The sequence below is a fragment of the Cydia amplana genome, chromosome 16, assembly GCF_948474715.1.
Source record: "Cydia amplana chromosome 16, ilCydAmpl1.1, whole genome shotgun sequence".
In the NCBI taxonomy this organism is placed as follows: Eukaryota; Metazoa; Arthropoda; class Insecta; order Lepidoptera; family Tortricidae; genus Cydia; species Cydia amplana.
The window spans coordinates 4,465,255-4,481,080 of NC_086084.1; the positions used below are offsets into that span (position 1 = coordinate 4,465,255).

The 15,826-nt window shown below is 37.6% G+C and overlaps 1 protein-coding gene and 1 long non-coding RNA gene across 2 annotated transcripts; one reads left to right on the forward strand and one right to left on the reverse strand.

The window, feature by feature from the left end:
• Positions 1–7,561: 7,561 nt before the first annotated feature.
• LOC134655410 (uncharacterized) lies at positions 7,562–9,673 on the reverse strand. Its single transcript, XM_063510873.1, has 2 exons — positions 9,404–9,673; positions 7,562–8,300 (listed from the first exon to the last, which is right to left on the reverse strand). The coding sequence occupies exons 1-2, from the start codon at positions 9,549–9,551 to the stop codon at positions 7,768–7,770; spliced, it is 681 nt and encodes a 226-aa protein (XP_063366943.1). The 5' UTR covers positions 9,552–9,673; the 3' UTR covers positions 7,562–7,767.
• Positions 9,674–9,760: 87 nt separating this feature from the next.
• Positions 9,761–9,924, forward strand: LOC134655562 (uncharacterized). Its single transcript, XR_010097439.1, has 2 exons — positions 9,761–9,825; positions 9,876–9,924. It is a non-coding gene; the product is annotated as an uncharacterized LOC134655562 (long non-coding RNA).
• Positions 9,925–15,826: the final 5,902 nt, after the last annotated feature.

The window sequence follows — 15,826 nt, forward strand, 5'->3', positions numbered from 1 at the left end:
GCTCTTTCGTCTCTGTTTTCCGGTGCTGCTCCACTTTTCTTATATTGGAGAGAAATGGCAAATAAGACATTTGGAACACGAATTATTTTATAGACCTTTTCCTTATGTTTCATTGTGATTCTTTAGTAATGACGCATTGTTACTAAGTAGAAAAGAGAAATATAGCTAAAGGTACAATGGAGTTAGACCAAGATAATTCTGCAACGATTTTGATAGTGATATTTTAAACGTCAAACTATTATGAAATTATGACGTCTAAATAACACTTGCACTGCGTGTGCTATCAAAATCGTTGCAGACATATCTTGGTCTAACTCTAAGAATAATATGGTAGTTCTATAAATAAAATAAAAGAAATAAAATATTTTTATTGTCAAAAAACAAGTTACTAAGTGGGTTTTGAAGTCCCTGACTTCTGAGCTAGGTAAAGACCTGTGTTACAGAAGTCAGTGTCCTCTCCTAGACAATAGAAACTATATAAGGAGTTCTATGTTATTTGTTTATGTCAAACCAGGGATATTGCGAATATCCGCATCCGCATCCGCAACCGCGGAACTTCCGCATTATTTTCAACATCCGCATCTGCATCCGCATCCGAATAAAATCGATGCGGATTTAATGCGGATGCGGATGTGGAACAGGTTGGTACAGGAACGTCTTAGCATCGGCTTTAGTGCTAGACTGCTAGATAATTTAGTCATTAGCCAAAAAAACCTATTAGAAATGAGCAGTCAAGCGTGAGTGGGACTTAACGTACGGAGCCCTTGGAACGCGAGCCCGACTCGCATTTGGCCGGTTTTTTGAAATAAAAATTACTAAAATGTAATATTGGACGTTTTTTATGTACCTATCTTGACATCCGCATCCGCATCGGCATCCGCGGATGTGAGCCTTTAAAAATCCGCATCCACATCCGCATCCGCGGATGTCAAAAAATCGGCATCCGCAACATCCCTGTGTCAAACCACAAGCGAAAATGCCCTATTTCCAAACAAGCAACTAACATACAAGTAACTAGTAGCCATGAGTGTTTCCACGGCTGTATTCAAATGAGAAGTTTTCGTTTGGCTCGCATTACTTGCAAAGTTCCCGTAAGTCGGTGCATTGCTTGGCCCAAGGAAGCGGAACGGCTAGTATTTCGCGAACTTCGACAGTTCTTAGAGTAGTAGCAATAAGCGTATATGTATATCCTCCTAGGCCCAAGGTCGTACCTATAATACCTATTCAGTTCGATGTAATTTAAACCATGTTCAATTGGAACAGAGTCGCTATTGCTTTGTTTCGTTCTATTTTCAAACAACGCAAAATCAACTCTATTTCCTACATTTTAGGTTCAAATTTCAATGGCAAATTGTGGATGTTTCGTTTGTATGCCTGGGCCTTGTAGGAGGATAAAGGCATTTTCACTTAAGGTCAGGTGGGGTAAGAGAAACATACTTGTTGTTACTTATAAAACGATTTTACTCAGTTCTAAAGCATATTTTCGTTTTTTAATTAAGTGTTTCATAATGGTATAATATTAAGCTTAACGTACTCTTTCATCTAAATTTCCACATGCACTGTATAAAGCTGAAATTACCAAGTAAACCACATAGACCTAATTAGTTTCTCTTTCCCTTGTTTTGGGGTAAGAGAAACTGTTTTTATTACTTACCAATCTTTAGCGATAGCAGAATATCTCGTGGAACAACATTTTAAGGATAATTATCTTAGTCCAAAATATTACTTACTTACTGCATTGATATAGGATCTAGTTTCCCTACCAGAGGTGACATTACCAAAATGGGGCAAGTGAAACATATAGGTCACAATCAGTCGTTTACAACAGTTGGTAGTGTTTTTTATAAATAAATAGTTGAAGTCCTTATTTAGAAATATATTACGAGAAATAACGATTGATTTTGCAAATCAGGGTAAAGATAAATAATTAACGCAATTATTTTTGTGAAAATACACCTGTATTACGTTTTTATCATTAGGTTATTATAGTAAGTACTTACGTAGTTACTTTAATCGTCATCTTACGGAGAGTAATTGGTATGCAACATGTAATTTTTTTTAAACATTCTGAATTCATACTTGCATACTTAATGGGAAATAAGTTTTATTTTAAATACTTTATAGGTTTTATGTCGATAACAAATACTAATATCAAAATAACGATACGATAACGGTACGGTGAATGTTATATGTATCAAAAGACATTTTGAAAATTATTTGTCCCCGACGACCAATAACTGGTTTTGGCAGTTTGATAATTATGTCTTCTGCATGACGAACTTCAGATATGTCATCTACATTAGGAAAAGTAAACACATTGTTGTATATATTTTTTGTCATTGTTTTTCTGACATATTTCTCATTGCCATTATAATTTCTAAATTATTACGATTTGATTATAACAGATTTAAAATTTATTATAATTTTTTACAGGCAATGAAAATGTTTGTTACATCTGATACAGGGAAAGTGGGACATATGTTTCTCTTGACCCGGTATTACTAGACCCACTTCCCCTACTTGATATATCATAGGTTATATTTTTTCCACTATCAATAAAACTACAAATCAACGGTATTTCAATAAAATAACGCCAAGGAAACGGAACACTAACTATAACCTTGCACTTACCTTTAAAGTCAGCTCCTAAGCACTTTTATTTATTATATTTACAGCAGCACGAATATTTGTTCGACAACTCGATGTTAGACGGGCAGCTGACTGATTTTTTTGGCATACCCTCCTTTCTCACATATGTGATCTACCCTCATATTTTTCAGAAAAAATGTATCCAGCCTATAAGTACTATCTTACCGACTGGGTAACATCACGCTACAATGTTTAGTTTTTGATTTCTGACGTATAGGTTCACTTATCCCGTAGACCCAGTTACCCCACCTGACCTTACCTGTGTACTGTGTATCCCATTAACGGCCGGTTAGCAATCGTCACAAAAGTGACGGTCAATGTCAAATCCCATACATTTTGTCAGGAATGTGACGGTTAGACGTTACTGAAACACGACTTAAGTCGCGCTTTAAAGTACAAGTAGAAAAGAAAATCTATGTACCCACAACACAAGCCTTATTGAGCTTACTGTGGGACTAGGTCTATTTGTGTAAAATTGACCTATAACATTTATTTATTTATACTGACTTGACCGTCATCATATCAGCCAAAGCAGTCAACTGCTGGACATAGGTGTCCGCCAAGGATTTTGGTATGCAGTCTTCATCCATCTTAATCAGATCGTATAGAATCAGCTTAAGTATCCGGGGCCTTACTGCTGCGTGCTTCGGCTAGCAGGTTCCTATTTACTCTAGAATCCCTATGTTAAAACCAGGTTTATGACAGTGTCAGTGTCTTGATGAGTCATCAAGGAAATTCTAACGAGTCGCCAGCAACATGCTAAACTAAGGCCATTTCGTGGAACTTTCTTCTTCGTACGTTTTTAGGGTTCCGTACCCCAAAGGGTAAAAACGGGACCCTATTACTAAGACTCCGCTGTCCGTCCGTCCGTCTGTCACCAGGCTGTATCTCACGAACCGTAATAGCTAGACAGTTGAAATTTTCACAGATGATGTATTTCTTTTGCCGATATAACAACAAATACTAAAAACAGAATAAAATAAAGATTTAAGTGGGGCTCCCATACAACAAACGTGATTTTTGACCGAAGTTAAGCAACGTCGGGCGGGGTCAGTACTTGGATGGGTGACCGTTTTTTTGCTTGTTTTGCTCTATTTTTTGTTGATGGTGCGGAACCCTCCGTGCGCGAGTCCGACTCGCACTTGGCCGGTTTTTTAAATGAATTTTGTTTCGTTCGGTGTGTTTTACAAATAAAATAATTATGTTCTATCTACGGGTACACACTAAATAAGTACCTAATAGATATCGTGCGAATAATATGTTGCCACATTATAACATCTTATCCCTTGCACCAAGCTCCAAGCTAAAGTCGAAAATTGTTCGGTAAAAGCTCGCTCCAAAGGAGCTTTTCCTTTGCCGTTAGCTCACTGAACTTAATCCTTGCCTGAAATTTATTCCCAGCTCAATTAGCGAACTTCCTGAAAACGAAAGAAAACTAATGTTTTGTTCTTAATTTTGAACTAAACTTTATGCGTCAAATTTAATTGCTCCAATTAAGAATTTAGCTGTGCATTTTATAATGAAGCACTCTTTGTTTTTCTCGAATTAATATAGGTACCTCTACTTTTGTGGTCACCGCGGCAAGATGTGTTATGAATTGTCGAATTCTATTTTGAGAAACAGCAACGTTACCCCATAATTCACGGGGCTGTCCACTGTTACAGTGCCATTTTAGGCACGACTGCTTCTTCCACAAAGTTAAGTAATTTATTGATATGCACATATTAAGTACCTACCAAAGATTGATTGTTGGTAGACTCTTCTACTAACTACCACATAACAGATAAACAATACAAGATTGCCTGTAACGCGAGCAAAATCGGAATGATATTTAGTGTCATTGGAAGTAAGAATTCAGAAATAATACGTGATTGCGTAAATTATTGCTTTTATAACAGTATTTCCAGTGCTTTACGTTTTAGTACATTCAAGCGGCATCCAGCATCCAGCCTCTATGAAGTGTCACAATTTTCCATTTGCAGTCTGTCTTTTCACTCATGAAAGGTTATAAATACCAGCTTCAAATTTCTTTAAGCATAAGCGTCGTTGTAGATCTGTGGCTAAAATGTACATATAGATGGTCAAGCAAATCTTGTCAGTAGAAAAAGGCGCGAAATTCAAATTTTCTATGGGACGATATCCTTTCGCGCCTACAGTTTTCAAATTTGCCGCCTTTTTCTACTGTCAAGATCTGCTTGACCCAGTATATCAATTTGTTAGTCTAACAAAAAGTACCTAATGTACCACAGTATTATTTTTTAACAGTCGCCATCACACATGATATAAGTATATCGGAGCGATCACGATGTTTACAAAATATCTGAACATAGAATCTATAAAGACCATGGTCAGATCTTTTTAAGCACCTCGGCCGCTCCGATATATCTGATGGGAACTGTACACTTGAACTGGTTACTTTAGTTAGTTACAAACAACACCCGAGTGCAGAAACACAACTCAATAGTGCGAAATGTGCTCTTGTGTTAACTTCTGCTTTAGTCAAAGTTCTGGACAAAGTAAAGGGAAAAAGTTAGTCGCATACGCGTCCGTGCAAGTTAGTTACAATTAGGGTTGCCAGATAGAAAGGCGCTATTATCGGGAAAAAATATAAATTTTTCGGGATTTTGGGACTTAAGTCGGGAAAAAAAACATTCAAATTAAAGTAATCGTATTAAAAACAACGATATTTTACATTATTGGCACTACGTCACGTCAGCTGCTCTGACCAATCTCGCCACGCGGGCACGCTGACGGGCTCGACGCGGGTCGCTCGGCTCGACGACAGTTCGGAACTTGAAATTATTGTTTTATAACGTGAAGCTGTTTTTCGGGACAGTTTTCACTTTGTCGGGAATCGGGAACACATGCTAAAAATCGGGAGAATCCCGCCAAATCCCGATCATCTGGCAACCCTAGTTACAATGCTGTTAGGAGTTTGAGATCCGGACTTTAAATAGGTTATGGCCAACGGCGCAAATATTTTACAACATGGTAGAGGGAACATGTACGGTCGAGTTCACAAACATCGTCACAAGCCAACGTTCCAAAATAGTTATTTTCGATACAAGTGCGAAAAAGAGGAAATTCGAAACTAGTGGCGATAAATTAAAACACGACCGAAGGGAGTGTTTTAAATCGACACGAGTTGCGAATTACCTATTCGCACGTGTATCGAACAACGTTTTACAGTACATATGGCACTTTAAAGTTTCGACATACGCACGAAAAGTGCTATTTTACGCACTAGTGCGGAAAAGTAGCCCCATATATATGTACTGTAAATAACTATTTTGGGACGTTTGCTTGTAGAGATACCTATTCATTCTTAAACCTCTGGTAAACTTTAAAAACACGCACGCAGAACATAGTTTACATGTGTGTGTGTGTGTTATGTTAAAATGTTTAAAAAAAAGTTTGTTGTAGGACCAAAACAGGCGCGCGTCCCTGCAGGATATTTCAAAGATCTTTCAAGGAGCCTGGGGGCCTGCAAGAATTGTATTTGTCATATTTATACGCCATCTAAACGCCGAAGTCGTAACTACAATGACGTTAACACTGCGCTAACCTCAACGAACTTCGGAACGTCGCTAAGTAACTGCCCACGTTTAGAGATGGCGCTAAGGTTCGCTTTTTCGATGCTTTTTCGATAACAGATTTGGCCCGATTTTTATTTAATTTGTTGCCGATTTTTTTTTGGTACATTTCAAGTAAATTTGGTGGATGAATATTGAATAGAATTCCCGAGTGAGAAATATTAATAATATTATGCAATAAAGTGCACTTTCACTGTATGCCCTAAAATTCTTCCTATGAAATTTTACTGTCAATTTTTTTATTCGGTAGACTAAAATGACATTTCATAGTATGAACATCATGTATCGTTTCATACACATTTCATACTATGAAATGTCATTTTAGTCTACTGAATAAAAAAATAGACTTTTTTAAAGTAGGGACAATAACTTTTGGTGGGGACAAAGCTATTTGTTAGAATGAGATACGAGTAATGATATTCATTGCTCATTCTGTGTGTCCCTTGTCCCTACTTACCCACGTAAGTAAAACTCACAAATTTATATTAGGCCTTACGAAAACGTTTGGTATTTTCAAAACTCAACAGAAAATTACAAACTTTTTTTTATCGGACAAGTTTTGATCTCGTGTTTATTCCACCCAGAATGGCGCACTTACGAACCAGCCAAATTGTATTATATCTCTTAAAAAAATAAACAACAGAATAAGAATCGGGCCATTCGTTAAAGTCACGTTAAAGTGTTATTATTGTTTGTTGAGGATTATTTCTTTTTTTAGGGTACACCTTAAGGAAGGAAGGGGGTAGGGTACTTACAAGTGGCTCAAACTTCAGAAATAAAAATCTGTTTTGTATTAAATCGTCTATTTACTTCAATATGTTTGTACATTACCAGGCGGAGATTTATGCTAGGATACATATGTACATACAAATTATTAGCATTTAAAAATGTTCAATAACCGCTTACAGCGTCGTTAAATAATAAAAAATAAAACACATTTACCTGCAAAGCAGATTTAAATGCGAGTTCATCAACATTATATCAACCAAAAGACGTTCAATACTCGATTTACGCCAGCACTAGGATCTCCACAACGACCGGTCATACGCTTCACCCAACAGTTGTCTTTTCTGCACTCTTGACCAGATCATTGGGTACTTTCTTTGATTGCGTCCTTCAATTCTTGGCCACCACTAATTAGTTTCCCCTAATAATGCTACAGCAAGCATCGGTTCTACAAGCAATGTCGACTATCGACAACCTAGGTTCATGTAACATTCATAAAATACTTATATCCTATTTTACAGGAATTGGACAAGAAAAGAATATGAAAAAATGACATTTACAATTTTACACGACACGGCATCTTGTCGCTCAGTGGCGTAGTGTGAACTAGCTGAGGGCGAAGTCACATCTACGAGGCCCTTTTCTTTCATAGTTTATTCCCAAAGTTATAAAAAGGGTTGGCTTCCGCGTGGCCCCTTTAAGTGCTTAGTCGTGCCCAAAAAGTCGCTTCACTCACGTCTAGCTACACCACTGTTGCCTCTTCATTGTTACAAACTGCACAGTCACTTGTCAAAGACATTCACTTGTGATCGTTTTCCATTTGCTTCAACTCTGCGTTCCCAACCATCGTAGCTATTTGCATTCGCAACATAACTTGATCACGTCTGGGTAGTTTCTTTGCGATTTTCGCCATTGATGCAAAAAAATGGTCCGTCTCATCAAAACTGTCCAAATTAGTATCTTTATTCGGACTTTCTGTACTTGCTTTCGGCTCAGCATTTTCCCTTTCTTCTGTTTCTTTATAAAATTTGTCATCTTCTAGGTCGACAATGTCATAGTTTTCGGTTTTGACTTCAACAATATCGTCTTCGTCAACATCAAGGTCATCATAATTTTCATAGCTGACTTCGCTTGACGGAGGCTCGGTGACGCTCTGATCAGTACTACTGTCATTGGTATAATATTTCCCACGATATTCATCTAAGAATGTAAGTAGCTTAGCTCGTTTTAAGCCATTTTTGATAACATCACTTAATCTTTTTGGCGCAGGTTTTCCTCTCCATCTAACGTAGTGACCTCTCACGTAGCCCCACCTTCTGCAGCAGTCTTCATCTGTAAAAAAAAGAAGAAAGTAGTAAAGGTTGGCTAAAGCCGACTTCTTTATTCGGTTATCTAAATTCCGTACTAAAGCCGCCCTGAGTTGAGGTTTCCTGATATTTACTAAAGACCCGCCTGAGGGCCGATTTTTGAATTTCGATCGCTCGATTTCGTCACTCGAAAATCGGTGAAAAACGGCGAAGTGCTAATTTTTGAAATACGAGTGATAGAAATTTGGAATCGATTGGTATTGAACACTCGTTTTCAATTTTATTAGTAGAATTTATATGCCTAGTAATGGAGATATTACTGAACGAAATACACGAAATCGAGCGCACGAAATACAAAAATCGGCCCCCTGTTCCTAATGTTCCTATATTGCACGTGGATAATTAGTATTGCTGTCCCGCTCGCATAGTGGCATTGATCACCGGCATCATGGGCGGGACAGCAATATTTTTTATACTACTTCGGTGGCAAACAAGCATACGGCCCGCCTGATAGTAAGTAGTCTCCGTAGCCTATGTACCCCTGCAACTCCAGAGGAGTTACGCGCGCATTGTCGACCCTAAAACTCCGCACCCTTGTAATATAATTAAATAATAACGCGCGTGCGATAGAGATACGAAGGCGGGTCAATGGGCGGAATTCCTCGTACTAAGCGTCCTTTCTTTAGTTAACATTCTTATATTATATGTACATTTTTTACTACCTATATGTATAATTTTTGTAAGCAATTTATTTACGATTTTTTTTTATATTTTGTTCACCAAGGCTACGGTTTTTTATTACATACTAACTATATCAAATTAATTAACACGGCGTAATGTTGACAAATTTCATTGTTATGCGTGTACATATACGATTGAAAAAATTGATTACAGCGCCATCTTTAAAAAAACGGCGATACTACTACTATAGCTTCCTAGTTCGACTAGTTCGACTGCCACTCGTATGACTCGTATCGGTCACTGACCTAAACGCCTAATCCCTAATCCTATCTATGGTAACGTAACAAAAGTAGTGACCCATTTTATTTTCAACTGAAATCATAGGTACAGCTATATCTCTGCAATATCCAAATAGGTTATGAAATGGAAATTCTTACTAAAACGTACCTGTTTTGTCCAGAATACTCCCAATTCTTTTCCACACGTCACTTTTCAACGTTACATTTCTATAATCGCTGCTTTTAGGATTGTAAAACATATCATATTTCTTAACTAAATTAATGAGTTTTACGTCACTTTCGATTGTCCACGACATGTCACTTAATTACGTGTTGTCATTTAATAACCTTAATTTTAACTTTAGCTTTACATTGCCTTTTGTTTGTTGTTAAAGTGAGAATCCAAAATGGCGGGCAGCTGCTTGAACGAATGTGCGCGCTCCCCCGCCATTGCGCTGCGTGACGTCACAAGCCTTCTGTCAGTTGATTGATTTGCAAATCGAAAAAGAGACAGCTGTTTCATTGGTAACATTCCTTTTCTCAAAAATGGACGGCAAAGTCGACTTTGCCGGTTAAAAAATAGGTCGCCAAGTGCGTAGTTTATGGTCAGTCAAAAAATTAAAAAGTTAAAAACATTGCAGTCTCGATTTCAGGACTGCAATGTTGCATACAAATTCCATTATTTGTCGAGTTCCAAACTTTTTAAAATGGCCATATCAATATCAAATGAAGGCTTAGGTCCATTTAACAGCCAAACAGATGATTAGTACTTATTATTATAATGTTGGTACCGCGACTATTTAGGTGTCTCAAATAGGTTGGCGTATTTTCAGCAGAAAAATACACTACAATTTTTTTTTAATGGCGGCGAAGCAAATCTTTTTATTGGTTTTACTTTTTTCAGTGAAAATTAGAACGTTGCTTCCGTAAAATATTTCGATTTCTTGCACCATTTTTGAGAAAAGCACTATATACGAGGGGTGTTCAAAATATTCTCGGTATGAGAATGAAAACAAACAAGTACGAAAAGTTTGATATTTTTATTTTTCAATATACTCCCCCCCTATGTTCATACACTTAAAAGATCGATCAATTTTTTTTTTTTAATCCCTCGTAAAAATATTTTTTATCTTTCGTGTAAAAATGCTCCTCCACTGCCGCCTTCAATGCTTCATCGTCAGAAAATTTATTTCCACGCAGATCCTTTTTAAGATTGGGTAGCAAAAAGAAGTCGCTGGGGGCTAAGTCCGGACTATACGGTGGGTGAGTAACAGTTTTAAACCCACATTCAACAATAGCTGCCTTGGCAATATGAGCAGTATGGACGGGGGCGTTGTCATGCAGAAGCAGAATACCTTTGGTTAACTTTCCTCGCCTCTTTTCTTTAATTACATCCTTTAATTGACGTAGAATGTTAGCGTAGTACTGTGGTGTGATATTTACACCTTTTTCTTTATAATCGATTAGTAATACTCCTTCACAATCCCAAAATATCGTGGCCATGACCTTGCCAGCTGAAGGGATGACCTTGAACTTTTTGGGATGAGCTGAACCCTTAATGTGCCACTGCATGGACTCTTGTTTACTCTCTGGGTCATAATGATGAACCCAGGTTTCATCTCCAGTAACTATTCTTTGCAGCACCTCATCAGGATTTTCACCGCACAGGTCAATAAAATCGGAACAACAAGCTACACGCATGTCTTTTTGAAGCCGAGTCAGCATTCGCGGAACCCATCTTGCACTTACTTTTGACATATTAAGATGGTCATGTATAATATCATGTACGGTACCAATAGAGAGATTGGTTACTTGTGCTATAGATTTTACCTTCACTCGACCATCTTCCAATATAAGTTTTTCCACTTTATCAATATTTTCTTGTGAAGTAGCTACTACAGGCCGGCCAGGTCTAGGGTCATCTTCAATACTCTCCCTTCCGCGTTTAAACTCGCTTGACCACTTTTGAATGGTAGATAAAGAAGGAGCAGACTCACGGTAAACACAATCCATTTCCTCTTTTATGGTTTTTTGATTTTTACCCTGTTTTGTCAAGAATTTTATCACGCATCGATGTTCTAATTTAGTTAACATTGTCAATTCGCACATGATGTTCATGTTTGTTCAGCAATTGCAGAAAAACAAAAGACTATCTCGGTTCGAATTATACTTTTTTTTAATGTCAATGAATAAACCTTAGCGGCCAGTAACGAAAGAAATTTTAGAAGAGGTCGTAAGATATCAATACCGAGAATATTTTGAACGCCCCTCGTATGACTCGGCTGGAAGGCTACTTGCTGGCTTCGGATTCAATTAAACGGACTCCCAAGGTCGTCCGTTTAAAACGAATCCTCAGCCAGCAAGTAGCTTCTTCCGAACCTCGACAATAATGTACCTAGGTACTATTTCTCAGAAATGGACGGCAAAGTCGACGTTGTCAGTTAAAAAATAGGTCGTGAAGTGCGTAGTATATGGTCAATCAAAAAATTAAAAAGTTTAAAAACATTGCAGTCTCGATTTCGGGACGGCAATGTTGCATACAAATTCCATTATTTGTCGAATACCTAACTTTTTAAAAGTTGAAGTTGCTATATCAAATGATAGGTCCATTAAACAACCAAACAGATGATCAGTACTTATTATTTTAATGTTGGTACCGCGACTATTTAGGTGTCTCAAATAGGTTGGCGTATTTTCAGCAGAATAAAATATTATCCTTTTTGAAGTCTATGCGTTACCAACTGATATGTTTGAAGTCGGTGCCAAGCCAAGTAGTAACAATACCAGTCAAAAATGGGATTTATAGCCATAAAGCCGATTATTTTTGCCTGGTATTGTTACTACTTGGCTTGGCACCGACTTCAAACATATCAGTTGGTAACGCATAGACTTCAAAAAGGATAATATTTTATTTCATCCTTTTTGAAGTCGGTTTTATTTTTTTTGTAAAAAGTGTTTATTTTTCCATTTTAGTTTTAACGCATTGTTAAGAGCGCGCGACACATGAATGAAAAAAATCGGACTACCTACTCTGTAAAAAGTTATGCGTGGTCATACGTTACAATCGGTGAGTGAAAAATCAATCATACCCTATTTTCCTACCCTTAAGGTTGGATTTTTTTTCCAAATTTATATGGAACCAACTTCGGGCTATACCCTTTCCAATAAAAAAAGAATTATCAAAATCGAACTACTCTGTAAAAAGTTATGCGTGGTCATACATTAAAAAAAAAAAAAAAAAAAAAAAATATACGCGTCGACTTGAGAACCTCCTCCGTTTTTTTCGTCGATTAAAAATAAGTACACTTTTTTTATATAAAAGGCGGCAAAGCAAATCTTTTCAATGGTATTACTTTTTTCTGTGAAAATTAGAACGTTACTTCTGTAAAATATTTCTATTTCTTGCACCATTTTTGTGAAAAACACTATACAATGTGGAAAGTTAACTCGGGCCCTGGAGGGAAACTACCTTAAATCCTTGAGCTAGCTCATTTTACTTAAAGGAGACATTCCTTTATTTTTAAAAAGAAACAAAACTGCATTCAAAGATTTTCTAAAACTCGCTTGCCTCGCCCGGGACTCGAACCAACTAAAATTAAAAAAAACAAACACATCCTATTTTATTATACTAATCGATAGTATTAATATTCAGGATAAAATTTCTCTAACAAACATTTGGTCTTAAAAATAAAAACAATCGATAAATCTAACGTTAACTTTATTTTACTATCAATTTGTTACACTTAAATTATTTAACTGATAAATTGTTCGAAATGAGCCCCGTGGTTCCGTCTACACAAAATTAGTCGCCGTTGAAATTCATTTCTTGTAGCCTTCATCAAAGTGTTGTGGTGTATGCTCCTAATAACATTTTCTACCGCAACCCTTAGCTCTTGAACGGTTTCATAGCAAGTTTCATAAATAAAATTTTTTACATAACCCCATAAAAAGAAGTCCATGGGCGTCAGGTCTGGACTTCTTGCAGGCCATCTAATCGTCCCGTTTGTACCTATCCAGGTATTGAAATGTTCATTGAGGTAAGCCCTGGCAATTTCAACAAGATACTTAGCGATAAATTAGCAAGCGTGTACTTCATACGAAGTCTTTGAATGTTAGAGAGATAACAGAATTGTTACGTGTCTTTTACTTGTTAAAAGTGAACAGTAACCAAATGTTTGTTAGACAAATTTTATCCTGAGTATTAATACTATCGATTAGTATAATAAAATAGAGTGTGTGTTTTTTTTTTAATTTTAGTTGGTTCGAGTCCCGGGCGAGTCAAGCGAGTTTTAGAAAATCTTTGAATGCAGTTTTGTTTCTTTTTCAAAATAAAAGAATGTCTCCTTTAAGTAAAATGAGCTAGCTCAAGGATTTAAGGTAGTTTCCCTCCAGGGCCCGAGTTAACTTTCCACACTGTATATGACTCGGCTGGAAGGCTACTTGCTACAGCAAGCAGCTACTTCCGAGCCTCGACAATAATGTACAATTTTTTCACAATTTACAACCTTTTATTAGGGTTCCGTAGCCAAATGGCAAAAAACGGAACCCTTATGGATTCGTCATGTCTGTCTGTCTGTCTGTCCGTCTGTCCGTCTGTCCGTCTGTCTGTCCGTCCGTATGTCACAGCCACTTTTTTCCGAAACTATAAGAACTATACTGTTGAAACTTGGTAAGTAGATGTATTTTGTGAACCGCATTAAGATTCTCATACAAAAATAGAAAAAAAAAACAATAAATTTTGGGGGTACCCCATACAACTGAAACTCAAAAAAAAATGTTTTCATCAAACCCATACGTGTGGGGTATCTATGGATAGGTCTTCAAAAATGAAATTGAGGTTTCTAATATCATTTTTTTCTAAACTGAATAGTTTGCGCGAGAGACGCTTCCAAAGTGGTAAAATGTGTCCCCCCCCCCCTGTAACTTCTAAAATAAGAGAATGATAAAACTAAAAAAAATATATGATGTACATTACCATGCAAACTTCCACCAAAAATTGGTTTGAACGAAATCTAGTAAGTAGTTTTTTTTTAATACGTCAAAATCCCGTAAATACGGAACCCTTCATGGGCGAGTCCGACTCGCACTTGGCCGCTTTTTAGGGTTCCGTAGCCAAATGGCAAAAAACGGAACCCTTATAGATTCGTCATGTCTGTCTGTCTGTCCGTCTGTCCGTCTGTCTGTCCGTCCGTATGTCACAGCCACTTTTCTCCGAAACTATAAGAACTATACTGTTGAAACTTGGTAAGTAGATGTATTCTGTAAACCGCATTAAGATTTTCACACAAAAATAGAAAAAAAACAATAAATTTTTGGGGTTCCCCATACTTCGAACTGAAACTCAAAAATTTTTTTTTCATCAAACCCATACGTGTGGGGTATCTATGGATAGGTCTTCAAAAATGATATTGAGGTTTCTAATATCATTTTTTTCTAAACTGAATAGTTTGCGCGAGAGACACTTCCAAAGTGGTAAAATGTGTGTCCCCCCCCCCCCCTGTAACTTCTAAAATAAGAGAATGATAAAACTAAAAAAAATATATGATGTACATTACCATGTAAACTTCCACCGAAAATTGGTTTGAACGAGATCTAGTAAGTAGTTTTTTTTATACGTCATAAATCGCCTAAATACGGAACCCTTCATGGGCGAGTCCGACTCGCACTTGGCCGCTTTTTAACTTTTCCTGTAGCCCAGTCATTATTTTACGGAATGTTAATGGTATGGCGAACTAGAAATATTTTATGGCTCCTCTACACGATGGGCCAGCGCCGGCCACTCCAAGGGACGCATTTATGCGTTAGAGGGAGCAAGTGATATTGCTATCTCATTCTACCGTATGGCTGCGTCCCTTGGAGTGGCCGGCGCTGGCCCATCGTGTAGAGGAGCCATTAGTAACCCACGAATACCCACGACTCCCACGAGCCACGGTCCTACATTATGGTGGCTATACAAATACCCACAATAGGTAGGTACATTGTGTAAAAAGGTTTTCTAGAAAGTCAATATTCAAGGAGGAAAATGGAGACTACGTTTGTACCCATACCTTTAACCAAATTACCTACATACCATTCTTATAAAAAAAAAAACATTTATTTCAGACTAAAGGTCCATACATGGTTAGTGAACGATTAAAATTAAAATCTTATTACTAGTGTTAGTATGACATAAAAATAGACTAACTAAAACTAAAAACTAGGCGATGACTGCATGCAGTCTCTGCCAACGGCTGAGCATGGGGCCGTTTTCGCGCTCCATAAACACGCTCAGAATGCTGTTGGGGCTGCCGCGCAGGCGACGCATCAGTGAAGCGCACCTCTTGCGCATTATCGCCGCAAAGCTGTCAATTTGTGCCTCGGCAAACATACCAGAGGCACTACAAAATTGCGACAACCCCATCAACACCCGGAACGCGTTATTATATTGGACACGTAGGCCGTTGTATGCCTTCTGCGTATAGTTGGTCCACAGGCTGCATGTGTAGAATGACTGACAGTACGCTTTGAAAAGTGTAGTCTTTACTTGTACAGTACATTTCGCGAACCTGCGGGCCAACATGTTACATCGGACAGCCAACGACCTACGCTCTCG

Excerpts from the sequence above, each read along its gene's own strand:
- LOC134655410 (XM_063510873.1), bottom strand. The coding sequence starts at position 9,551 with ATGTCGTGGACAATCGAAAGTGACGTAAAACTCATTAATTTAGTTAAG. Across the intron at positions 8,301-9,403 it reads GAGTATTCTGGACAAAACAG|ATGAAGACTGCTGCAGAAGG; the intron begins GTACGTTTTAGT and ends TTTTTTTTACAG.